General features: G+C 47.3%; 1 protein-coding gene and 1 pseudogene across 1 annotated transcript; both read left to right on the plus strand.

The window, feature by feature from the left end:
* The first annotated feature begins 14,009 nt into the window (after window positions 1–14,009).
* Window positions 14,010–16,483, plus strand: LOC100348178 (melanoma-associated antigen B1). Its single transcript, XM_070066385.1, has 3 exons — window positions 14,010–14,108; window positions 14,915–14,977; window positions 15,315–16,483. The coding sequence occupies exon 3, from the start codon at window positions 15,365–15,367 to the stop codon at window positions 16,364–16,366; it is 1,002 nt and encodes a 333-aa protein (XP_069922486.1). The 5' UTR covers window positions 14,010–14,108; window positions 14,915–14,977; window positions 15,315–15,364; the 3' UTR covers window positions 16,367–16,483.
* Window positions 16,484–17,378: 895 nt separating this feature from the next.
* Window positions 17,379–19,558, plus strand: LOC138847594 (melanoma-associated antigen B5-like; annotated as a pseudogene).
* The last annotated feature ends 749 nt before the right edge of the window (window positions 19,559–20,307 follow it).

Below are 20,307 nucleotides of genomic sequence, written 5' to 3' on the forward strand. Positions count from 1 at the left end.
TTATTAGAGAACATTGGAGAAACCCTGCAAGATATTGGCACAGGCAAAGAATTTCTGGAAAAGACCCGGAAGGCACAGGCAGTCAAAGCCAAAATCAACTATTGGGAGTGCATCAAATTGAGAAGTTTCTGTACTGCAAAAGAAACAGTCAGGAGAGTGAAGAGACAACCGACAGAATGGGAAAAAATATTTGCAAACTATGCAACAGATAAAGGGTTAATAACCAGAATCTACAAAGAGATCAAGAAACTCCACAACAACAAAACAAAAAACCCACTTAAGAGATGGGCCAAGGACCTCAATAGACATTTTTCAAAAGAGGAAATCCAAAGGGCCAACAGACACATGAAAAAATGTTCAAGATCACTAGCAATCAGGGAAATGCAAATCAAAACCATAATGAGGTTTCACCTCACCCCGGTTAGAATGGCTCACATACAGAAATCTACCAACAAGAGATGCTGGCGAGGATGTGGGGAAAAAGGGACACTAACCCACTGTTGGTGGGAATGCAAACTGGTCAAGCCACTATGGAAGTCAGTCTGGAGATTCCTCAGATACCTGAATAAAACCCTACCGTTCAACCCAGCCATCCAACTCCTTGGAATTTACCCAAAGGAATTTAAATTGGCAAACAAATGCGGTCTGCACCCTAATGTTTATTGCAGCACAATTCACAATAGCCAAGACCTGGAACCAACCTAAATGCCCATCAACGGTAGACTGGATAAAGAAATTATGGGATATGTACTCTTTAGAATACTATACCGCAGTAAGAAACAAAGAAATCCAGTTATTTGCAACAAAATGGAGGAGTCTGGAACACATCATGCTGAATGAAATAAGCCAGTCCCAAAGGGACAAATACCATATATTCTCCCTGATCGGTGACAACTGACTGAACACCAAAAAGGAAACCTGTTGAAGTGTGGGGAGCAACTCGGACTAGACTAAGTTACTGGAATTAAGACTTATTCTATGCATCTGCTCTCCCACAATATGGCGCTGGGAGAGGAGTAAACAACTTTTACACAGCTGCCTCCAGTTCGACCAGTAACCTGCAGGAGCTGATCCTACTCTTGATTGGAGGAGAGCAGCATACTCGGCGTGTGGGTAGCAGAGTTGGGATTGGTGGAAGAGGACTATAAAGGAGGAGAGAGACAACATGCACCAGGAACATCTAAAGGGAACATCCGGATAACATCTGAGCAGCCCCTGAGATAGCCGGCCGGTGGTGTGCCACTGCCCCGCGGAAGTGGGGAAAGTGGCAGGGAGAGTGTCGCTCCCCATCTTCGTGGAGGAGCGACACAGGACCCTGCGCTGTTCTTCTGTCTGCTCGGCCTTCCCCGAGTTTGCTGCTGGTTCTTCCCGGGTTGGCTACCGACCCTTCCACCTCCGTGGAAGGGCGGTTCCCCCTGCCACTTTCCCCACTTCCGTGGGGGAGTGGCACACCGCCGGCCGGCTCTCTCAGAGGCTGCACAGGTGTTCCTTCAGATAGATGTTCCCCTTAGATGTTCCTGGTGCATGTTGTCTCTCTCCTCCTTTATAGTCCTCTTCCACCAATCCCAACTCTGCTACCCACACGCCGAGTATGCTGCTCTCCTCCAATGAGGAGCAGGTCCTGCTGTTTATTGGTTAAACTGGAGGCAGCTGCGTAGAAGCTGTTTCTCCCTACTCAGCGCCATATTGTGGGAGAGCAGATGCATAGAATAAGTCTTAATTCCAGTAACTTAGTCTAGTCCGGGTTGCTCCCCACAGGGGAGCCGCGCTTCCAAGGAGGTGGAAGGGTCGGCAGCCAACCCAGGAAGGACCAGCAGCAAACCCGGGAAGGGCCGAGCAGACAAAAGAACAGCGCAGGGTCCTGTGTTGTTCCTCCACGAAGAGGGGGAGCGACATAATGGTGCTGTGACTCGGATATGAAGCTTAGGAAGCATAATAGTGCCGTGACTCGGATAGGAAACCTAGGAGGGAAGAAGCAGAAAGAAGCGGGAAAATATCGGAGATAGACTAGGGAAGAAGCGGGAAGAAGTGGGAAAATACCGGAGAGAGAGACTAGGGAAGAGCCTAGGGAAAAGCCGGACGTTAAAAGTGCTGGAAGAATTTAGGATTGAAAGCGAAAGTGAAAGCTGGAAGAAAATAGATTCAGATACGGACTATGGGGGGGAAGTTAGGAGAAATCTATGGTTGAAAGCGAAAGTGAAAGCTAGAAGAAACTTAGACTCGTTTACGGACTGTGGGGGAGAAGCCAGGAGAAATGAGAGGGGAATATTGTTAGAAGAAAAGTTAGGAAACATACCGGGTAGAGAAAAACATGTTAGGGAGGATGAAGCCGCGGGGGCAGGCCGAAGCGGAGACGTAAGCTAGGTTGGGATTCGTCAAGTCAGCCTGGGGAGCAAAACGCGAAAAACTAAAACCAGAAGCGGAGACGTAAGCTAGGTTGGAATCCGTCAGATTAGCCCGGGGAGCAAAAGACGGGAAGCCAAACCAAAAGGCGGAGACGTAAGCTAGGTTGGATTTCGTCAGGTTAGCCCAGGGAACTTAGACTGAAAACCGAGAAGCGGAAATGTGAGCTAGGCCCTGATTCGCGGAAGCTGCTGCGTGCAGTGAAAGCAAGCGGGGCGCGAGTAGATAGGACGTGCAGGGCTGGCGCGGAGGCCGTGGTGCGGGCGCGAAGGGCGTGGAGACCGCACAGCGCGCGCGAAACCAGGAAGCCACGCAGATGAGGGAAGCGCGGGCTGAAGCCGCACAGAGCCCAGAAGCTGCTGTGGGGCGAGGCGCCGAGAAGCCGCCTCGGGGCGGGTGCCAGGAAGCCGCGGGGATAAGAGAAACAGAAGTATAGAAGTAAAATGAGAGAAATAGGAATACTGGCAGATAGAAGTAAAATAGGAGAGATAGGAATGCCCGGAGATACAGAAATAGAGAAAAATAAGGCCTCCGCACAACACAGCAATGAGAGGGCTTGGATTCGGTCTGCCTGATTAGTAAGGCGATGAGCACTTGCAGGCAGCTCGAGCAGAGCGTGCACTGCAGGGCACCGAACACAGGCACGCATCAGCGCCTAAAAACCTCCTCACAACATGGTGAAGAGAGGACCTGGATTCGGTTTGCCTGATTGGTAGGGCTTGTAAGCACCTGTGGGCAACTCTAGCAAGCAGAGCAGAGTGTGTGCCGCGGGGCACCAAAGACAGGCGCGTATCAACGCCAAAAAATAAAAAGAAAGGTGGAACTGTGGGGAGCAACTCGGACTAGACTAAGTTACTGGAATTAAGACTTATTCTGTGCATCTGCTCTCCCACAATATGGCGCTGGGAGAGGAGTAAACAACTTTTACACAGCTGCCTCCAGTTCGACCAGTAACCTGCAGGAGCTGATCCTGCTCCTGATTGGAGGAGAGCAGCGTACTCGGCGTGTGGGTAGCAGAGTTGGGATTGGTGGAAGAGGACTATAAAGGAGGAGAGAGACAACATGCACCAGGAACATCTAAAGGGAACATCCGGATAACATCTGAGCAGCCCCTGAGAGAGCCAGCCGGTGGTTTGCCGCTCCCCCACGGAAGTGGGGAAAGTGGCAGGGGGAGCCGCCCTTCCACGGAGGTGGAAGGATCGGCAGCCAACCCGGGAAGGACCAACAGCAAACCCGGGAAGGGCCGAGCAGACAAAAGAACAGCGCAGGGTCCTGTGTCGTTCCTCCACGAAGAGGGGGAGCGACATTGAAGTGAAATGGACACTATGAAAAACAGTGACTTGATCAGCATAGCCCTGACTGTTAATGAACAACTTAATACATTATCCCTCTTAGTAGTTTTTTTGTCTGTTCTACTTAATATGACTGGTTTAATTCTGTAATTAATACACAGTTATTCTTAAGTGTTGGAAATTAACTGAAATGTGATCCCTGTTAAACATAAGAGTGGGAATAAGAGAGGGAAGAGATGTACAATTTGGGACATGCTCAAGCTGACTTGCCCCAAATGGTAGAGTTAGAAACATACCAGGGGATTCCAATTCAATCCCATCAAGGTGGCATGTACCAATGCCATCTCACTAGTCCAAGTGATCAATTTCAGTTCACCATTGATCATAATGAAAGGACTAAGAGTCAAAGGGAGCACATAAACAAGTCTAGTACCTGCTAATACTAACCGATAGAATAAATAAAGGGGAGAGTAATCCAACATGGGAAGCGAGATACTCAGCAGACTCATAGAATGGCAGATGTCCTAAACAGCACTCTGGCCTCAGAATCAGCCCTAAAGGCATTCCGATCTGGCTGAAAAGCCCATGAGAGTATTTCAGGCATGGAAAGCCAAGACACTCTGGCAAAAAAAAAAAAAAAAAAACAACAACAACAACAACAACAACTAAATGAAAGATCTCTGTGAGTGAGATCCCAGTGGAAAGAACAGGTCTTCAAAGAAAGAGGTACCTTTCTCTGAAGGGAGGAGAGAACCTCCACTTTGACTATGACCTTGTCTAAACAAGATAAGAGTCGGTGAACTCAAAAGGCTTCCATAGCCTTGGAAACTCATGACTGGAGCATAGGGAGATTACTTATGCCATAAACAGGAGTGTCAATTTGTAAAGTAAACGACAGGAGTCACTGTGCACTTACTCCTCATGTAGGATCTCTGTCCTTAATGTGCTGTACATTGAGATTTAATGCTATAACGAGTACTCAAACAGTATATTTCACTTTGTGTTTCTATGGGGGTGCAAACTGTTGAAATCTTAACTTAATGTATACTAAACTGATCTTTTGTAAAAAAAAAAAAAAAGAAAAGAAAAGAAAAGAAAGAAAAAAGAAATTATCAATTCCCAACTTGACTCTCACTGGGATTATACATGACAATAGGTCTGATCTGATTTCATCATCATTTAAAAAATCATCTATTATTTTTCACTTTATGTTTCTGTGTGGGAGCAAACTGTTGAAATCTTTACTTAATGTATACTAAACTGATCTTCTGTATATTAAGAGAATCGAAAATGAATCTTGATTTGAATGGAAGGGGAGAGGGAGTGGGAAAGGGGAGGGTTGCGGGTGGGAGGGATGGTATGTGGAGGAAGCCATTGTAATCCATAAGCCATACTTACATACATACCAAGAGTTGTAATAAAATTTTAAAAAAGAAGTATAATTGAAATGCTAATGGGCCGGCGCTGTGGCATAGTGGGTAAAGCCGCTGCCAGCAGTGCCAGCGTCCCATATGGGTGCAAGTTCAGGTCCTGGCTGCTCCACTTCCAATCTAGCTCTCTGCTATGGCCTGGGAAAGCAATGGAAGATGGCCCAAGTCCTTGGGCCCCTGCATCTGCATAGGAGACCTGGAAGAAGCTCCTGGCTCTTGGCTTCAGATTGGCGCAGCTCTGGCCATTGCAGCCGATTGGGGAGTGAACCATCAGATGGAATACCTCCCTCTCCCTCTCCCTCCCCCTCCCACTCTTCCTCTCCCCCTCTCCCCCTACCCGCTCTCTTCTCTCCCTCTCCTCTCTTCTTTCTTCTCTCTTCTCCTCTGTGTAACTCAGACGTTCAAACAAATAAATAAATCTTTAACAAAAAAAGGGGGTGCAAAATATTTATACCATTTTAACACAAATTAAAAGTTAGATTGAATAGTCATTTTTTTTAGGCAAAGAATAATCAGATCAAGAAAAATATAGAAAGAGAGGCTTCCCATGATGATGGGGTCAATTCTACAAGAAGATATAAAAATCTTTATTGTGCATATACTAAAACTGACAGTGTTAACATAAGTCATATAGGTCGGTGCCACAGCTCACTAGGCTAATCCTCCGCCTTGCTGCACCGGCATACCCCGGGTTCTAGTCCCAGTCGGGGTGCCGGATTCTGTCCCGGTTGCCCCTCTTCCAGGCCAGCTCTCTGCTGTGGCCAGGCAGTGCAGTGGAGGATGGCCCAAGTCCTTGGGCCCTGCACCCCATGGGAGACCAGGATAAGTACCTGGCTCCTGCCATCAGATCAGCGTGGTGCGCGGGCCACAGCGCGCCAGCCGTGGCAGCCATTGGAGGGTGAACCAATGGCAAAAGGAAGACCTTTCTCTCTGTCTCTCTCTCTCTCACTGTCCACTCTGCCTGTCAAAAAAAAAATAAAAAAATATAAAATAAAATAAGTCATATAATGAAAATACTGATGAGAAAAATATGTTCTTATAGTTAAACACTGAAACAATCATCTGTCATTAACTGACAAATTCAGCAGGCAGAAAATCTATAAGGATATAGCTGAATTTAACAGACAATTAATGAAATCTAAATGATTTTATAGAATATTAACACAATTGGCCGGTGCCGCGTCTCAATAGGCCAATCCTCCGCCTGCAGCGCCAGCACACCGGGTTCTAGTCCCAGTTGGGGCGACGGATTCAGTCCCAGTTGCCCCTCTTCCAGGCCAGCTCTCTGCTGTGGCCAGGGAGTGCAGTGGAGGATGGCCCAAGTGCTTGGGCCCTGCACCCCATGGGAGACCAGGAGAAGTACCTGGCTCCTGCCATCAGATCAGCGCGGTGCACCGGCCGCAGTGTGCCAGCCACAGCGGCCATTGGAGGGTGAACCAATGGCAAAGGAAGACCTTTCTCTCCATCTCTCTCTCTCACTGTCCACTCTGCTCGTCAAAAAATAAATAAAAATTTTTTTAAAAATAGTATCAACACAATAAGAAAACATTTTTTGAAGTTCACATGGAACATGAAGGATCTTCAAAAAGTTCTTGAAAATATATATAAACTATAAATATATAAAATTTATTAAATTTTTTGCATCAAAATAAACTTATCTTTTAATTTTATTTTTTCCATTAAACTTTCTTAACTATCTTCGTATAGTAGTCAGCTCTTCATAACTATAACATAAATACCTGAGAGAAGCTACTTAGGAAGGAATATTTATTTCAACTCATTTTAAAGGTTCACAGTCCAAGATTAGCCAGCCCCATAACTGTGGTTTCTGATGAGAGGGGTGAATGGCTGACTTCTTGCAGAGAAAGGATCACATGGTGAGCCAGGAAGCAGAGTCATACATGTTTATGTGGTCTTTTCTTATGAAGCCACCATTATTTGTTCATGGGAGCTCATTTCTAATGGTCCAATCCAATAGCCCCAACTTCAGACAGTATAATTGGGTCAAGCCTCCACCCCGTAAGTAGTTTCATTCCATGACATTGGGACTTAAATGCCTGTATGCTTCAGGCAAACAAACTATAGCACCTTGTACACCTAGACCACATTCTTTCCCATAAAACATAAAGTTCAAATTTGAAGGAGTAAAAATGATACAAAGTATGCTTTAAGACCACACTGTAACTAAACTAGATATTGGTAACAGAAAGTAGGAACATCCTCAATTATTTGAAATCTAAATAACATATTTAGAAGACATATATCAAAGGAATCCCAAGAGGAATTAAAATACATTCTGAATAAAATTAAAACATATTTATCATGAGTGAGTGTTTAACCTAATCTTTAGAATCCTGGTTAAGATGCCCATATCCTATGTCATAGGTTCACCCTCAGGCTCTGGCCCCTGACTGCAGCTTCCTGCTAATGCAGATCCTGGGAAGCAGTATTGATGGCTCAAGTAATTGGGTTTCTGCCACCCAAAAGGAAGACTTAGACTGCGCTTCCAGCTTCCAGCTTCAGCCCAACCCAGTCCCAGCCATTGAAGGCATTTGGGAACTAAACCAGGAAATGGGAACTCATTCTCTCAAAAAAAAAATCAAAATATGTGGGGTGCAGCAAAAGCAATGTCTGGCAAGAAACTTTTAGATCAAATGTATGTTAGAATAGAAGGCATATCTAATTTAATAAGCTTAATTTCTGAGGAAACGAAAAAGTCAAAATTAAATTCAAGGTAAATAAGAAGGAAAGAAATAATAAAAATTACAGCAGAAATCAATGCAATTGAAAACATTAATATGGAAAATGAATAACACCCAAGGTAATTTTTGTCAAGATTAATAAAATTAATAAACTTCTAGCCACATGATCAAGAAAACAGGGAAAATATAAAATGCTAACACATGGGCCATCACTACTGATTTCATAGGCATTAAAAGGATAATAAAGAATATGCTTATCCTAATTTGTATATTATGCTAATATGCATTATCAAGAGACTACACAATACCATATAGGTATACAATTTTCACATGTAATTTTAAAAGAAGTCAGAGAAATGCTATGAAAAACTCTATAATCACAAATTTTGTAACCAAGATGAGATGGACCAATTCGACAAAATGTACAAATACTCACACAGGACAGACATATTATCTGAAAGTCTTTTATCTATGAAAAATACTGAATCAACAATTCAACAGTCACAGATGAGGTCACTGGCAAATTCTACCAAATCTTTGGACAGAAATGCTAATTCTCTACACTTAAGCACATAGAAAGATGCTTAGCCTATCATTAGGGAACTGTAAATTAATCAACAATGACATACCAAAACATACATATTAGAACCACTAAAATTCAAAACACTGAGAAGAATAAAATGCTGGAGAGGATGTGGAAAAAGAGAATATCTCATTTAGTGCTGGTGGGAGTGAAATAAATTGGTACAAGGAGTATGCATTTAGCCTAGTCATTACACCCCCGTATTCGACATCAAATACCTGGGTTCATTTCCTGGAACTAGGTCCAGACTCCAGATTCCTTTTAATGAAGACCCTAGAAATCAGCAATGATGGCCCAAGTAATTGGGCTCTGGCTACACTCAAAGGGGCCTGGATTGCATTCTGAGTTCTCTGCTTTGGCTAGAGTGTAGCCCTGGCTTTTGCAGGTATTTGGGGAGAGAACTTGTATCTCATCTGCCCTCTTCTCTCTATATACCTCTTTTTCTAACTCTATATCTCTCAAATAAAAAAAAATAATTTTTCTTAATGATTCAGACTCATTAGAAGACCGTTTGGCAGAATCTTACAAAATTTAATACACCCTGATCATATATTCCAAAAATGCATTCCTTGGTGTTTTCCCAAATAATTGAAAACTAGGTCCACACAAAAACTGTCACACAAATGTTCATAGCAACTTTATTCAAAATTGTTAAATCTGGGGTCAGTGCTGTGGTGCAGCAGATTAAAGCCCCAGCCTGCAGCACCAGCATCCCATATGGGCACCAATTTGAGTCCCAGCTGCTCCTCTTCCGATCCAGCTCCTTGATATGTCCTGGGAAAGCAGTAGAAGATGGCCCAAGTCCTTGGGCCCCTGTACCCGCATGGGAGGATGGGAAGATGCTCCTGAATCCTGCCTTCAGATCAGTGCACTCTCTCTCTGGCTCTACCTCTCTGTAACTCTGTCTTTCAAATAAATAAAATGATACTTTAAAAAAAATTGTTAAATCTTAGAAGAAGCTAAGCTGTCCTTCAATAGAATGCATAAAGTATGCTGCATTCATACAAGATAATTTTGATTAGCAATAAAAAGAAATAGCTATTCAGCAACGAAGACATAGGGAGGGGCAGATATTGGGACCCAACAGGTTAAACCACACCTGTATCCCATATCATAGTGCCACAGAAGAGGTTACTGCTCTTCTTATCCAACTTCCTGCTAATGTACCTAGGAACGCAGCAAATGAGGGGCCCAAGTGCTTAGGTTCCTGCTCCCCATGTGAGAATCCTGGATGACATTCCAGGCTCCTGAATTCTGCAAGTGCCAGTCCCAGCTGTTGCAAATATTTGCAGAGAGAGGAAGTACCACTTCAGGACTCTGCTAACAAGAGTCTCATCACCAGAGGCTGCCATTGTGGCACCGTGGGCTAAGCCTCAGCTTGCAACACTGGCATCCCATTTTGAAGTACTGCTTTGAGCACTGACTGCTCTGTTTCCAATCAAGCTCCCTGTAAATGTGCCTGGGAAAGTAGATGAGGGCCCAACTTCTTGGGTCCCTGTCACACATGTGGGAAACACAGATGGAGTCCTAGTATCCTGATTTTGGCCTGGCCCAGCTCCAGCCTTTGTGGCCATTTGGGGTGTGAACCAGCAGATGGAAGATATCTCTGTCTCTTTCATGCTTTCACTCTAGTTCCCACTGTCACTATGATGCCTTCCAAATAAATAAAGCTTTTCAAAAAGATAAAAAAGGAAAAATAAAAAAAAAAAAACAAGGAAAAATTCTACCTAAAAAAACACAGGTAATAAATTCAAAGGAATTTCAGAATCAGAATATTTCTATCCTGTAGCCCCTAGTATATTAATGATAAAGGTGATGGCTGCTGACATCACATCAAAAGAGTTAAGACACATAATACATGTCCTAAAGGGTGTGCACAATGCCACCTCTAGAGAATGTTTGCCAATAAACAGACAAGTAAGTAAACCTTAATCTGTATAAGTTTTTATTTTAAAAACTGAGAATCACTTATGATGAATGTCAGGTTATCTGGTTCCTTATTCTCTTGTCTGTACTGCTGCATATATTTGATCATTTTAATTTTTAAAATATTATTCATTTTGCTTTTTAAAATGTTTGGGGTCTTTTTTGAAATACAGAGAAACAGTGTTGGGTGAGGAGGAGAGCAAGATCTTCCATCCACTGGTTGACTCCCCAAATGGCCACAACTACAGGGCATTGGCTAGGCCAGAGTCAAGAGTATGGAACTCATTCCTGGTCTCCCACATGGGAGGCAAGAATCCAACTACCTGGGCCATCCAGCTGCCTTCCAAGATGTGCATTAGCAGGAAGCAGAATTAGAAGCAGAATAACTAGGCACTCTGATACGTGATGGAGGCATTTCAAGCAGCATCTTAACCACAGTGCCAAATGAACACTCCTAATAATTTTGTAACAATAACTGCATTACAAATATGATGCCTCTATATAAGAAAAATTGTAGCAGTTTGGCAAAATAGATATGACTAAGTTGGTTCATAAAAAAAAAAAAAAACCAGAAATCTTACAAGGAAACTAACACTGTAGTCCAAACCCAAGGCATCATCAAAAGATTTGAGGACCAGTCAGAAGGCTTATTATATCAAATGGTGAAGAAAAAGCTAATCATCATCTCACTTAAATACTTCCAAATCTTACAAAAAGACTGAGAATCACTAACCATTTTGACAAGCTAGCTTTCCTTCATACAAAGCCTAGATAAGGATACCCCAATAAAATGACACTTAAGAGGAGATGGCACTGTGGCATAATGAACTAAGCTGCTATCTCAATGCCAGCATCCTTTATCTGAACACTGGTTTTCATGCTGGCTGCCTCACTTATAATCTAGCAAGCCAGTACTGTCCCTTAAAGGCAGAAGAGGGTGGCTCAAGTACTTCAACCCCTGCAACCTATCTAGAAGACAGCATGACCCCTGACCTCCTGGCTCCAGCTTGGAGCAGACCCACTTGTTGTGGTCACATGGGGAAAAACCAGAAGATGGAAGAGCTTTTTGTGTCGGTTTCCCTTTGTCTTTCAAATAAATAAATACATCTTTAAAAAATAACACTAAAGGGGGCCGGGGCTGTGGCACAGTGGGATAATTCCCTGGCCTGAAGCACCAGCATCCTTTATGGGTGCCAGTTCTAGCCCCAGTTGCTCCTCTTCTAATCCAGCTCTCTGCTATGGCCTGGGAAAGCAGTAGAAGATGGTCCAAGTCCTTAGGCCCCTGCACCCACGTGGGAGACCCAGAAGAAGCTCCTGCCTCCTGGCTTCAGATCTATGCAGCTCCAGCTGTTGAGGCCATCTGGGGAGTAAACCAGCAGATGGAACACCTCTCTCTCTGTATTTACCTCTCTCTGTATCTATGTCTTTCAAATAAATAAAATAAATCTTTAAAAAAATAATACTAAAGGTAAGTTCACTCACATAGGGAAAAAAATATCCTAAATAAATTCATAGTAATCCAATCTAAAAATTACTGGGGAAACAGTTGGGTTCAAGAAACAGAAAAATGAAATCACATTAGAAAATCCTGTCAACTGGAAATCACTATGTTACTGAAAAAGTATGTGATCATGTGTAACAGAAAACATCTCTTAAAAAAAAAAAAAACACTCAAAAGTGGTTCATGATAATAACTTTCAGTGAACTTACACTATGGGGAAATTTCCATTTTGTAAAATCCCCAATTAACACAGTAAAGGTGCAATACAAAAGCATCCCCAACAGAGTACAGAGTAATACACAAACATATGGCATTACCACCAGTGTTGTAAACTGGATGAAATGCATAGCCAATCCACATCATAACAATGGTTCCACGTAAATAAGAGGTAAGAAAAATGAAAACTTTAATCACAGTAACCATAACAAAAAATGAAATCTTGATATTTTGCAGCAGTGGATAGAACTGGAGGATATTAGGTTATATATCATACACAAATCATAAATAGCATATATTCTCTTTTACATGTGGAAGTCAAAAACTGTTGATCTGAATCCTACATACTGAGAAGAGTGCACAGGAAGGGAAACATTGAAAGAATTAGGTTGGAGAATCAGTATGAAAACAAAGTAGCACAGAAGGAAAAAGTTCTAGTGTTTGACAGCACAGTGGGTGACTACAATTTACAATAAAATTTATATATTTGATGAAAGACTGAAAGAAAGTAACTAGCAGCTATCAAACACAAAGAAATGCAAAGGAGATTAAAATGCAAATCATGCTGATTTGGTCAGTACATGCTGTACATGTGTGTTGAAATATTACACTATATCCCATAAATATTCCCATCTATAATTATGTTAACTTAAAAGAAAAAAAAAACTCTTTCTACAAACAATAAAATTAAGTAAAACTATATTTACAATTACACTAAAACAAAAATGAAATTCTGAATAATACTAAGTTTATATTGAGTTTTAACTTTAGTGAGGGTGGTTAAGGCGTAATCTGAAGGGAATACAAGTTGGAAGACTTCACTATCAGCTAGAAGAACACTTTGAATGAGTAACCCTCGTTCTTCTACTGTGCCTCGGGACAAGGCATTTCTCCTGCTGCACTGAAGCACTCTGAGACAGCAACTGAGACCCCACACACCCGTACTGTGTGGGCTATCAACACAGCAATGCCACCTGAATTAGCACTATAGGTCCAGACGCTGTGCTCATAACCACCTGGAAGCTTGGAACCGCATGAAGAGTGACTCATTAATCATCATCAAAAAGCATATAAAGAACTGAACACATTACAAGCAAAGCATCTCTGTTATCACATGTAACAAAGGTAGAACTTTTTTCCCTGAACGTTTTGAAACATACAGTCCTGTGGAGAGAAGGACAGAGACAGTTGTCTCAACAAGGAGACCCCACGCCCACGCCCACGCCCACGCCCACTCCTTGGGGATTTCGCTGGCACGGGCGGAGAAAAGGGACGGATTCCCATCAGAAGGCGAATTCCAGCAGTGGGCAGGAGAACCTAGAGCAAGAACTCAGAGGCTGCACAGCTCCAAAGAAACTGGCTCCCTCCCAGTCCGCCCTCCCACAGCCTAAGCCACTTACCCAGAGCAGCCAGGTCTGGAGGCCCCAGGGAGCGGTGGTCACATGAGGTGCACCTGCACTCCACAGCAGGTGGCTCAGGTACTGGAGGTCGTGGGTCGAGGCCTGGTCTCCCGTCAGCAGAGAAGCGGGGCTCCCCCACGACGAGGAGTCCAGATGATACAGTGCGAGAGAACCGAGGGTACCATCCACACCCGAAGATGGACCCCACAAAGCCGCACACCTCCCCCATCAGCCTCGGGAGGACCCACACGTCACCGCAGGGCTCAGGCTCCACTGGACTTGCAATGGTGCGCCCGCAAGAAAATGAGAGCTCAGGTCTCAGGCTGGCTGGCTAGGCTCAGCTGTGAGAGGAGCCTCGGGCCCAGCTGCCTGACAACAAAAGCATGCTTGGAATTCTCTAGGACCACGCCCCACCTGAGACCCTGAACCCCAAACCCCAAACCCGGAACCCGGAACCCGGAAGCACTCCACACTTCCCTCCCCGGAAGGAAGGAAGGAAGGAATTGCGGCCCAGAGCACCGCCCTGTCCGCCCTGGGGAGGGGCCAGAGGGCATGGCCGGAAGTGGCCACCCCCACTTCCGCCTAAAAGGCCGTTGGGGGGTGCTGCCCTGAGAGGTGCGGCCTCCATCTGAGGCATCTTCACAGGTCTCTTCAGGTGTGTCGGCGCGTTACCTGGCGTACAAGTGTGGGGACCACCCCGCCGAAACCCACAATCCCTGCCCCTAGAAAGAGAAAGCACGAGAAATCTGCCCATCGCGCCCAGAGCCTGGGCGGGATTCGGCCCTGCAGCACCCCCGCCCCACCCCACCCCCCCACCCCACCCGGCCTGCTCCCGCTCCCTCTCCGCCATGGCGGCCTAGGGAATAAAGGCTTACTCCAGGGTTGGACTCGGCTCGCTGAAGGGGTTAGCCCAGGCCTCTGCAGCTAAGGAAGGGAATCCTCGGGACACTTGAGGGTTTGGGGGGCCCCCACGGCGCTGAAGCCACAAGAGCAGAGGCAGGGCGAGGGTCCAGGACCCGCTGGGCCGGGGAACGGTGCTACACGGAACCCCGGACCTTGCGTTGGGAGGGCCCGCTGAGTCTGAGGACTCCGATGCGCCCGCGTAGTCTCCTCCAGAGAGTCGGGGTGTGGGAGCTCAGTTGCAGGGGGAGGCGGCAGGCCAGCAGAGTACGATTTCCACAGCGTGGGCACAATCAGCTTGAGGGCCCTGCTGAGTGCCGGGACCATGCTCACAGAGCGCGGCACCCAGGCACCCTGGAATCCTTCCTTACTGTCCCCTGGGGAAGCCCGGGCATAGACGTCTTTCTGACCCCACTGCCGCCCAGTTCCTCAAGGATAGCAGCCAAGTGGAGGCTTCTGGTCGGGGAAGAGTCACAAGCTAGCCTGAGGACAGACAATCTGGGGCTCCTCCAGGGCAGCTCCGGAACCCCAAAGACCCCAACTCGCTCTTGCATTTTCCAGTTTGCAGAATCCACGCAGGTGGGACCAAGAGGTCCACACTCGGTTCCCGGGGCTGCCTGTCAGGTAAGCGCTGACCTTGGCGGGAGGGGCCGGGTCTCAAGTAAAGAGACACAGTGGTGGCCAAGGGGAGGAAGTTAAGGGAAGACTGAACAGCGGCTCCTGAATGCGGGAGCTGAGCTTCCTGACCTGCCCCTGCTCTCAGCCCTGGAGACAGACTCCAGGGCAGTTCTATCAGGCTGAGGCTGCCCCTCATGGCCGAACTCCAACTCCATGGGAGGTGAGAGCCTTGAGGTGAAGGGGAAGCCTCCGGGCAGCAGATGGGAGCACTCGCAGCTCCCACCATGGACGAGGTGAGGACCTCGACTTCAGTGCTCACACGATGACACTCTCCCCCATCCAGGTGCCTGCCCTGCCCGCTCTGCTGCCAGCCCTCTGCCGCCTGCAGTGGTCATGCCTCGGGGACAGAAGAGCAAGCTCCGAGCTCGCAAGAAGCGCCAGCAGACCCGCAGTGTGGCCCAGGGTGCCAAGGCTGCCCATGCCGTTGGGGAAGAGGAAGAAGAGTCTCCCTCCTCCTCTCCCGTTCGTGAGGGAACTCCCCCAAGCTCCCCTAGATCCTGCGCTGCCCAGGGGGGTCTGAGAGGCCGAGCGTCTAGCTCTCCTGAGGCAGGGAGTTCTGATGCCAGTTCGGATGTAGATGAGGGCTATAGGGCAGGCTCTTCCCAGGTCTCCCTCAGAGATCCTCTGAACAGGAAGGCGAGTATGCTGGTGCAGTTCATCATGGAGAAGTATAAAAAGCGAGAGCCCATCGTGCAGGCAGACATGCTGAAGGTAGTCAAGAGAAAGTATAAGAAGCATTTCCCCGAGATCCTCAGGAGAACCTCTGAGCGTGTTGAGCTGATCTTTGGCCTCGAGTTGGAGGAAGTCGACCCCATTAGTCGCTCCTATGTCCTTATCAACAAGCTCAGCCTCTCCAGTGAGGATGAGGTCAGTGGGGAAAGGGTGCTGCCCAAGACAGGGCTGGTGATGACACTCTTGGCTGTGATCTTTATGAAGGGCAACCGTGCCACTGAGGCGGAGATGTGGGAGTTCCTGAATGCTCTGGGGATCTATGCTGGGAGGAGGCACTCAATCTTTGGGGAGCCCCGGAAGCTCATCACCGAAGATCTGGTGCAGGAAAATTACCTGGAGTACCGTCAGGTGCGCTTTAGGAGTCCTCCAGTCTATGAATTCGTGTGGGGTCCCAGAGCACATGCTGAAACTACCAAGATGAAAGTCCTGGAAGTTTTGGCCAAGATCAATGACACTGTCCCTCGCTGCTACCCTGATCTCTATGAGGAGGCTTTAAGAGATGAGCAAGAGAGAGCAGAACTGCAAGCTGTAGCCAGGGCCTCCACGGTTGCCAGGTCCAGGGTGGGTTCTAGGGCCAAGTCCCGCAGGTCCTCCCACACCTAATGAGGTCTGAGCAGCATTTTTCACTTAGTGGGAAGAGGGTAGTCAAAGCTCTAACTAACAGAGGCTGGAGGCGACAAAATAGGTATTTTCAAATGTTATTCCCCTGTTTTCAAATGTTATTCCCGTTCATTCAAAGCTTACATTGTTGCAAAGTCTGTTTCTGAATCTCATGGATCACACCTTCATGACTGTTTCTCAGATTTATGACAAAGAGTTTTGCTGTTTCTGAATAAATCAAAAGACCTTTAGTGTGTGTTTGATTAACCATAGAATAAGAAAACACAGCAACGGGATAGGTACATTCATGGAAACATGTAAGAACACGACAGGGTAACAGAATCGCAAAATGCTTAAACAACACTAGGGCTCTTTTGAAAGTAAATGGTGCCCACTTGGATATGGCTTGTTTTCTTAACATGTGTATCAAATTTTGTGTATTATATTGGACTTCCTGCTCAGAGATGTCATTTTAATTTTATTATGATTCTCCAGGCATTAATTGAGCACCTACTGTTTGGAAATCCCCTCAATAATGCAAATTGTGAGAAAAGGATCCCACCACTGCCCAGATAATTTGAGTCCTGCAGCAGCTACCCTATGTTAGGAGGATAGGGAGATACTCCCCAAGACATAAACTTGAAAAAGAGGTTAAGAAGAGGAGACTGCAGATGGGAATAGCGCAGTGCACGTCATCTGAGGGGACCGCAGATTCTCAACAGTGAGCTGACCCAGAGCCTGGCCCTGCCATCAATGCTGGGAGCCTTGGGCAGCACTGTCAGGCTGATTTCAGCAAGCAGCCTCTCAAGGATGTGAGGTCCTTGTCCCAGCTGGCAGGTTTCTTAAGCAAGCAAATGGAGGAGGCCCAGCCCTACCAGCAGATAAGAGGAGGCCCCTGGGGGGGTGAGGGGGACACAGGAAGCCCTGCCCCTCAGAACTGACAGGACCACTCGCCCCTCCCCCACTTGCGGGCAGATCTGTGACACCAGGGCGTTGTTGCCAGGATGTGACATACTTACTTCCTCCTATGACGTCACAGAGGGTGAGGGACTCAGTCCAAGGGCTGTGGCCTCAACTTGGCAGTTGCAGGATTCGCAAGTGTTTGAAAAGGCCAAGGTGAGTACCCTGGGGACTAAGGGAGCCAACCCTCCGTAACAGTGGAACCATCACGGAGTCTTCGCCCTCAGCCTGAGCACACCTAGGACACGTATGACGGGATGAGAAGACTCTCGGTCCTGGGGGTGGGCAGAGGGTCTCAGAATGACTTTGTACTCAGTATGAGGGGCCAGGCCTCAAAGCAGGTGGGCTCAAAAAATACTGAGGGCAACTCCCACCACCAAATAGTAGGCCCATCAGAGTCTGGTCACTGCCCTGAAAGCCACGGGGCAGGGTTGTGGAGCAGAAGCTGCCAATCACTATTTACATTAGGGCTCTGAAAGACGAGAGCCTGAGTCTGCAGCCACCATTCACCAAACGGCATGGGGGTCCCAGGACCCTTGTGCAAGTGCAATGGCCCAGAATGAAGACTAGGGAATCCAAAGAGGTCAGGGTAGGAGATTCCCTACTGACAAGTCAGCACTGCAAGCACCTGGATGGGAAGCGCCCTTCATTTCCCTTCTGGGGGTTCCAGGGAGGGTTGAGCAATCCAATTCAGATCAGCAGAGGGAATGATTTCCAGGACCTGTCATCTGTTGATGTGACGGTCTTGAGTGTGAATCACGAGGTCCTCTCAACTCAGCAGACCGGCAGCCTGTGCGGCTGTCACGCAGTGTGCCTGAAGCACGCATGGCAGGCTCAGCCCGAGACTCACGCCTTCTTCTTCCACAGGCTGCCCACAGGACAGGCTGACCCGGCGAGCACACGAGCCCCGTGTTCTCCTAGAGCAGGTCCCTCAAAGACGACTGCAAATGTAGCTCTCCTAATAGCCGTGGTGGAACTTCCGTGGTGAAGGCACACACACACCCTCTCAACCTCATTCTCCAGGGAGTCCACCTCACCTAGTCTGCACACGCCCGCCTGCTGGCCCTGACGACATCATCATGCCTCGGGCTCATAAGCGCAAGGGCCGTGCCCCTAAGAAAAGTCGCCATACTGGACAGGACCCCCAGGCTCACAGGGCAGCTCAGGGAGGGACCGAATTGGCAGAAGAGCCCTCCTCTTCTTCTCCTGTTCTTGAGGACATTCCACGGAGCTCATCTGCTGCTGTGTCAGGTACCCCTCCCCCAAGACCCAGCAGCCCTCCCTCCACCAGCACGACTTCTGGACGTGTTCCTGACACAAGACCTCATGAGGGTGACGACAGCCAAGGCGAGGAAGAGCAACAGCCACCTTCCTCGGGGGTCACACCCTCCGCTGACAGATCACACAGTGATGCTTTAGCCACGAAGGTGGATTTGTTGGAGCAGTTCCTGCTCTACAAGTATAAAATGAAACAGCCCATCATGAAGGCAGACATGCTGATGGTGGTTAACACCAAGTGCCCACACCTGTTTGCAGAAATCCTCCAGGGAGCCTCTCGCAGCATTGAGGCTCTCTTTGCGGTGGAAGTGAAGGAAATCAACTCAACCTGTCAATCCTATGACCTCGTCAGCAAACTCAAACTGCCCAACAATGGGAGGGTGCGCCCTGGCAGGGGCTTACCCAAGACCGGTCTGCTGATGACTCTCCTGGGTGTGATCTTCATGAAGGGCAACCGGGCCACCGAGGAAGACGTCTGGAAATTCCTGAACACCATGCGGATCTATGCTGGGAGGAAGCACTTCATCTACGGAGAGCCCAGGAAGCTCATCACCAAGGATTTAGTGAGGCTGCAGTACCTGGAGTACCGGAGGCTGCCTGACACTGATCCTGCACGCTACGAATTCCTGTGGGGTCCAAAAGCCCATGCTGAAACCAGCAAAATGAAAGTCCTGGAGTTTGTGGCCAAGGCCCGTGACACCGTGCCTACTGCCTTCCCATCCCAGTATGAAGAGGCTTTGCGAGATCAGGAAGAGAGAGCCCGAGTCGGAACTGCTGCCACCCCAGGAGCTACTGCCAGAGCCAGACTCAGGTCATGCACATGTCCAGCTGCTTCCTCACTCCTACTCAAATCCAAGGACATTTGCTATCCAGAAGAGAACCTAAGCCACCATGACAGGAGCTGCCTTTAAAATGGGGAAGAATCTCACAGACCAAGGGTTGGGCTAATGCAACATAAAAAAAAAAAAAACTTACCCATCTCGGTTTTCCTCATTTCCTTTAGTGTCTTGTTTTGTTAAAGATGCATTTTATTTATTTGAATGTCACAGTGATTGACAGAGAGGAAGAGACAGAGGAAGAGTGAAATCTCCCATCCTCTGGTTCATTCCCCAAGTGGCCATGATGGCCAGGGCTGGGCCATGCTGAAACTCGGCTGCAGGAAGGCATCCCTAATGGGATCATTTTACCTTAGTCACCAATTGTAAAATCTTATTTCCAAAATCAGCCATTCCTGAGTTACTGGAATGTGGATTTCGTATGCAGTTAGGGTACACATTTAATCCCATCAGAGGCATGAATGGGAAGTATCTGCTGTTATCTCCGTGTAGAAGGAAGCCTGGCTTTCTAGTTGTTTTGTACATACTGTCTCTAGGGAGTTCTGCAAACTAAGGGTCAAATGCTTTTGGGATGAGAGGCACAGAGTCCACTAAAGTGGGCATGTTTTGACATGAACTGGGGAACTAGAACGCCTGCTACATTCAAAGGGCACTCTAGGGGCCAGCGCTGTGGCGCAGCAGGTTGGAGCCCTGGCCTGAAGCGCCAGTATCCCATATAGGCGCCAGTTCTAGTCCCGGCTGCTCCTCTTCCGGTCCAGCTCTCTGCTATGGCCTGGGATAGCAGGGGAGGATGTCCCATGTCCTTGGGCCCCTACACTCACATGGAAGACCCGGAGGAAGCTCCTTTCTCCCGGCTTTGGATCCGTATAG

This window comes from Oryctolagus cuniculus, chromosome X, assembly GCF_964237555.1.
Source record: "Oryctolagus cuniculus chromosome X, mOryCun1.1, whole genome shotgun sequence".
Taxonomy (NCBI): Eukaryota; Metazoa; Chordata; class Mammalia; order Lagomorpha; family Leporidae; genus Oryctolagus; species Oryctolagus cuniculus.

Bases quoted from the DNA above. Each gene is read 5' to 3' on its own strand.
- LOC100348178 (XM_070066385.1), top strand. From the start codon at position 15,365: ATGCCTCGGGGACAGAAGAGCAAGCTCCGAGCTCGCAAGAAGCGCCAG.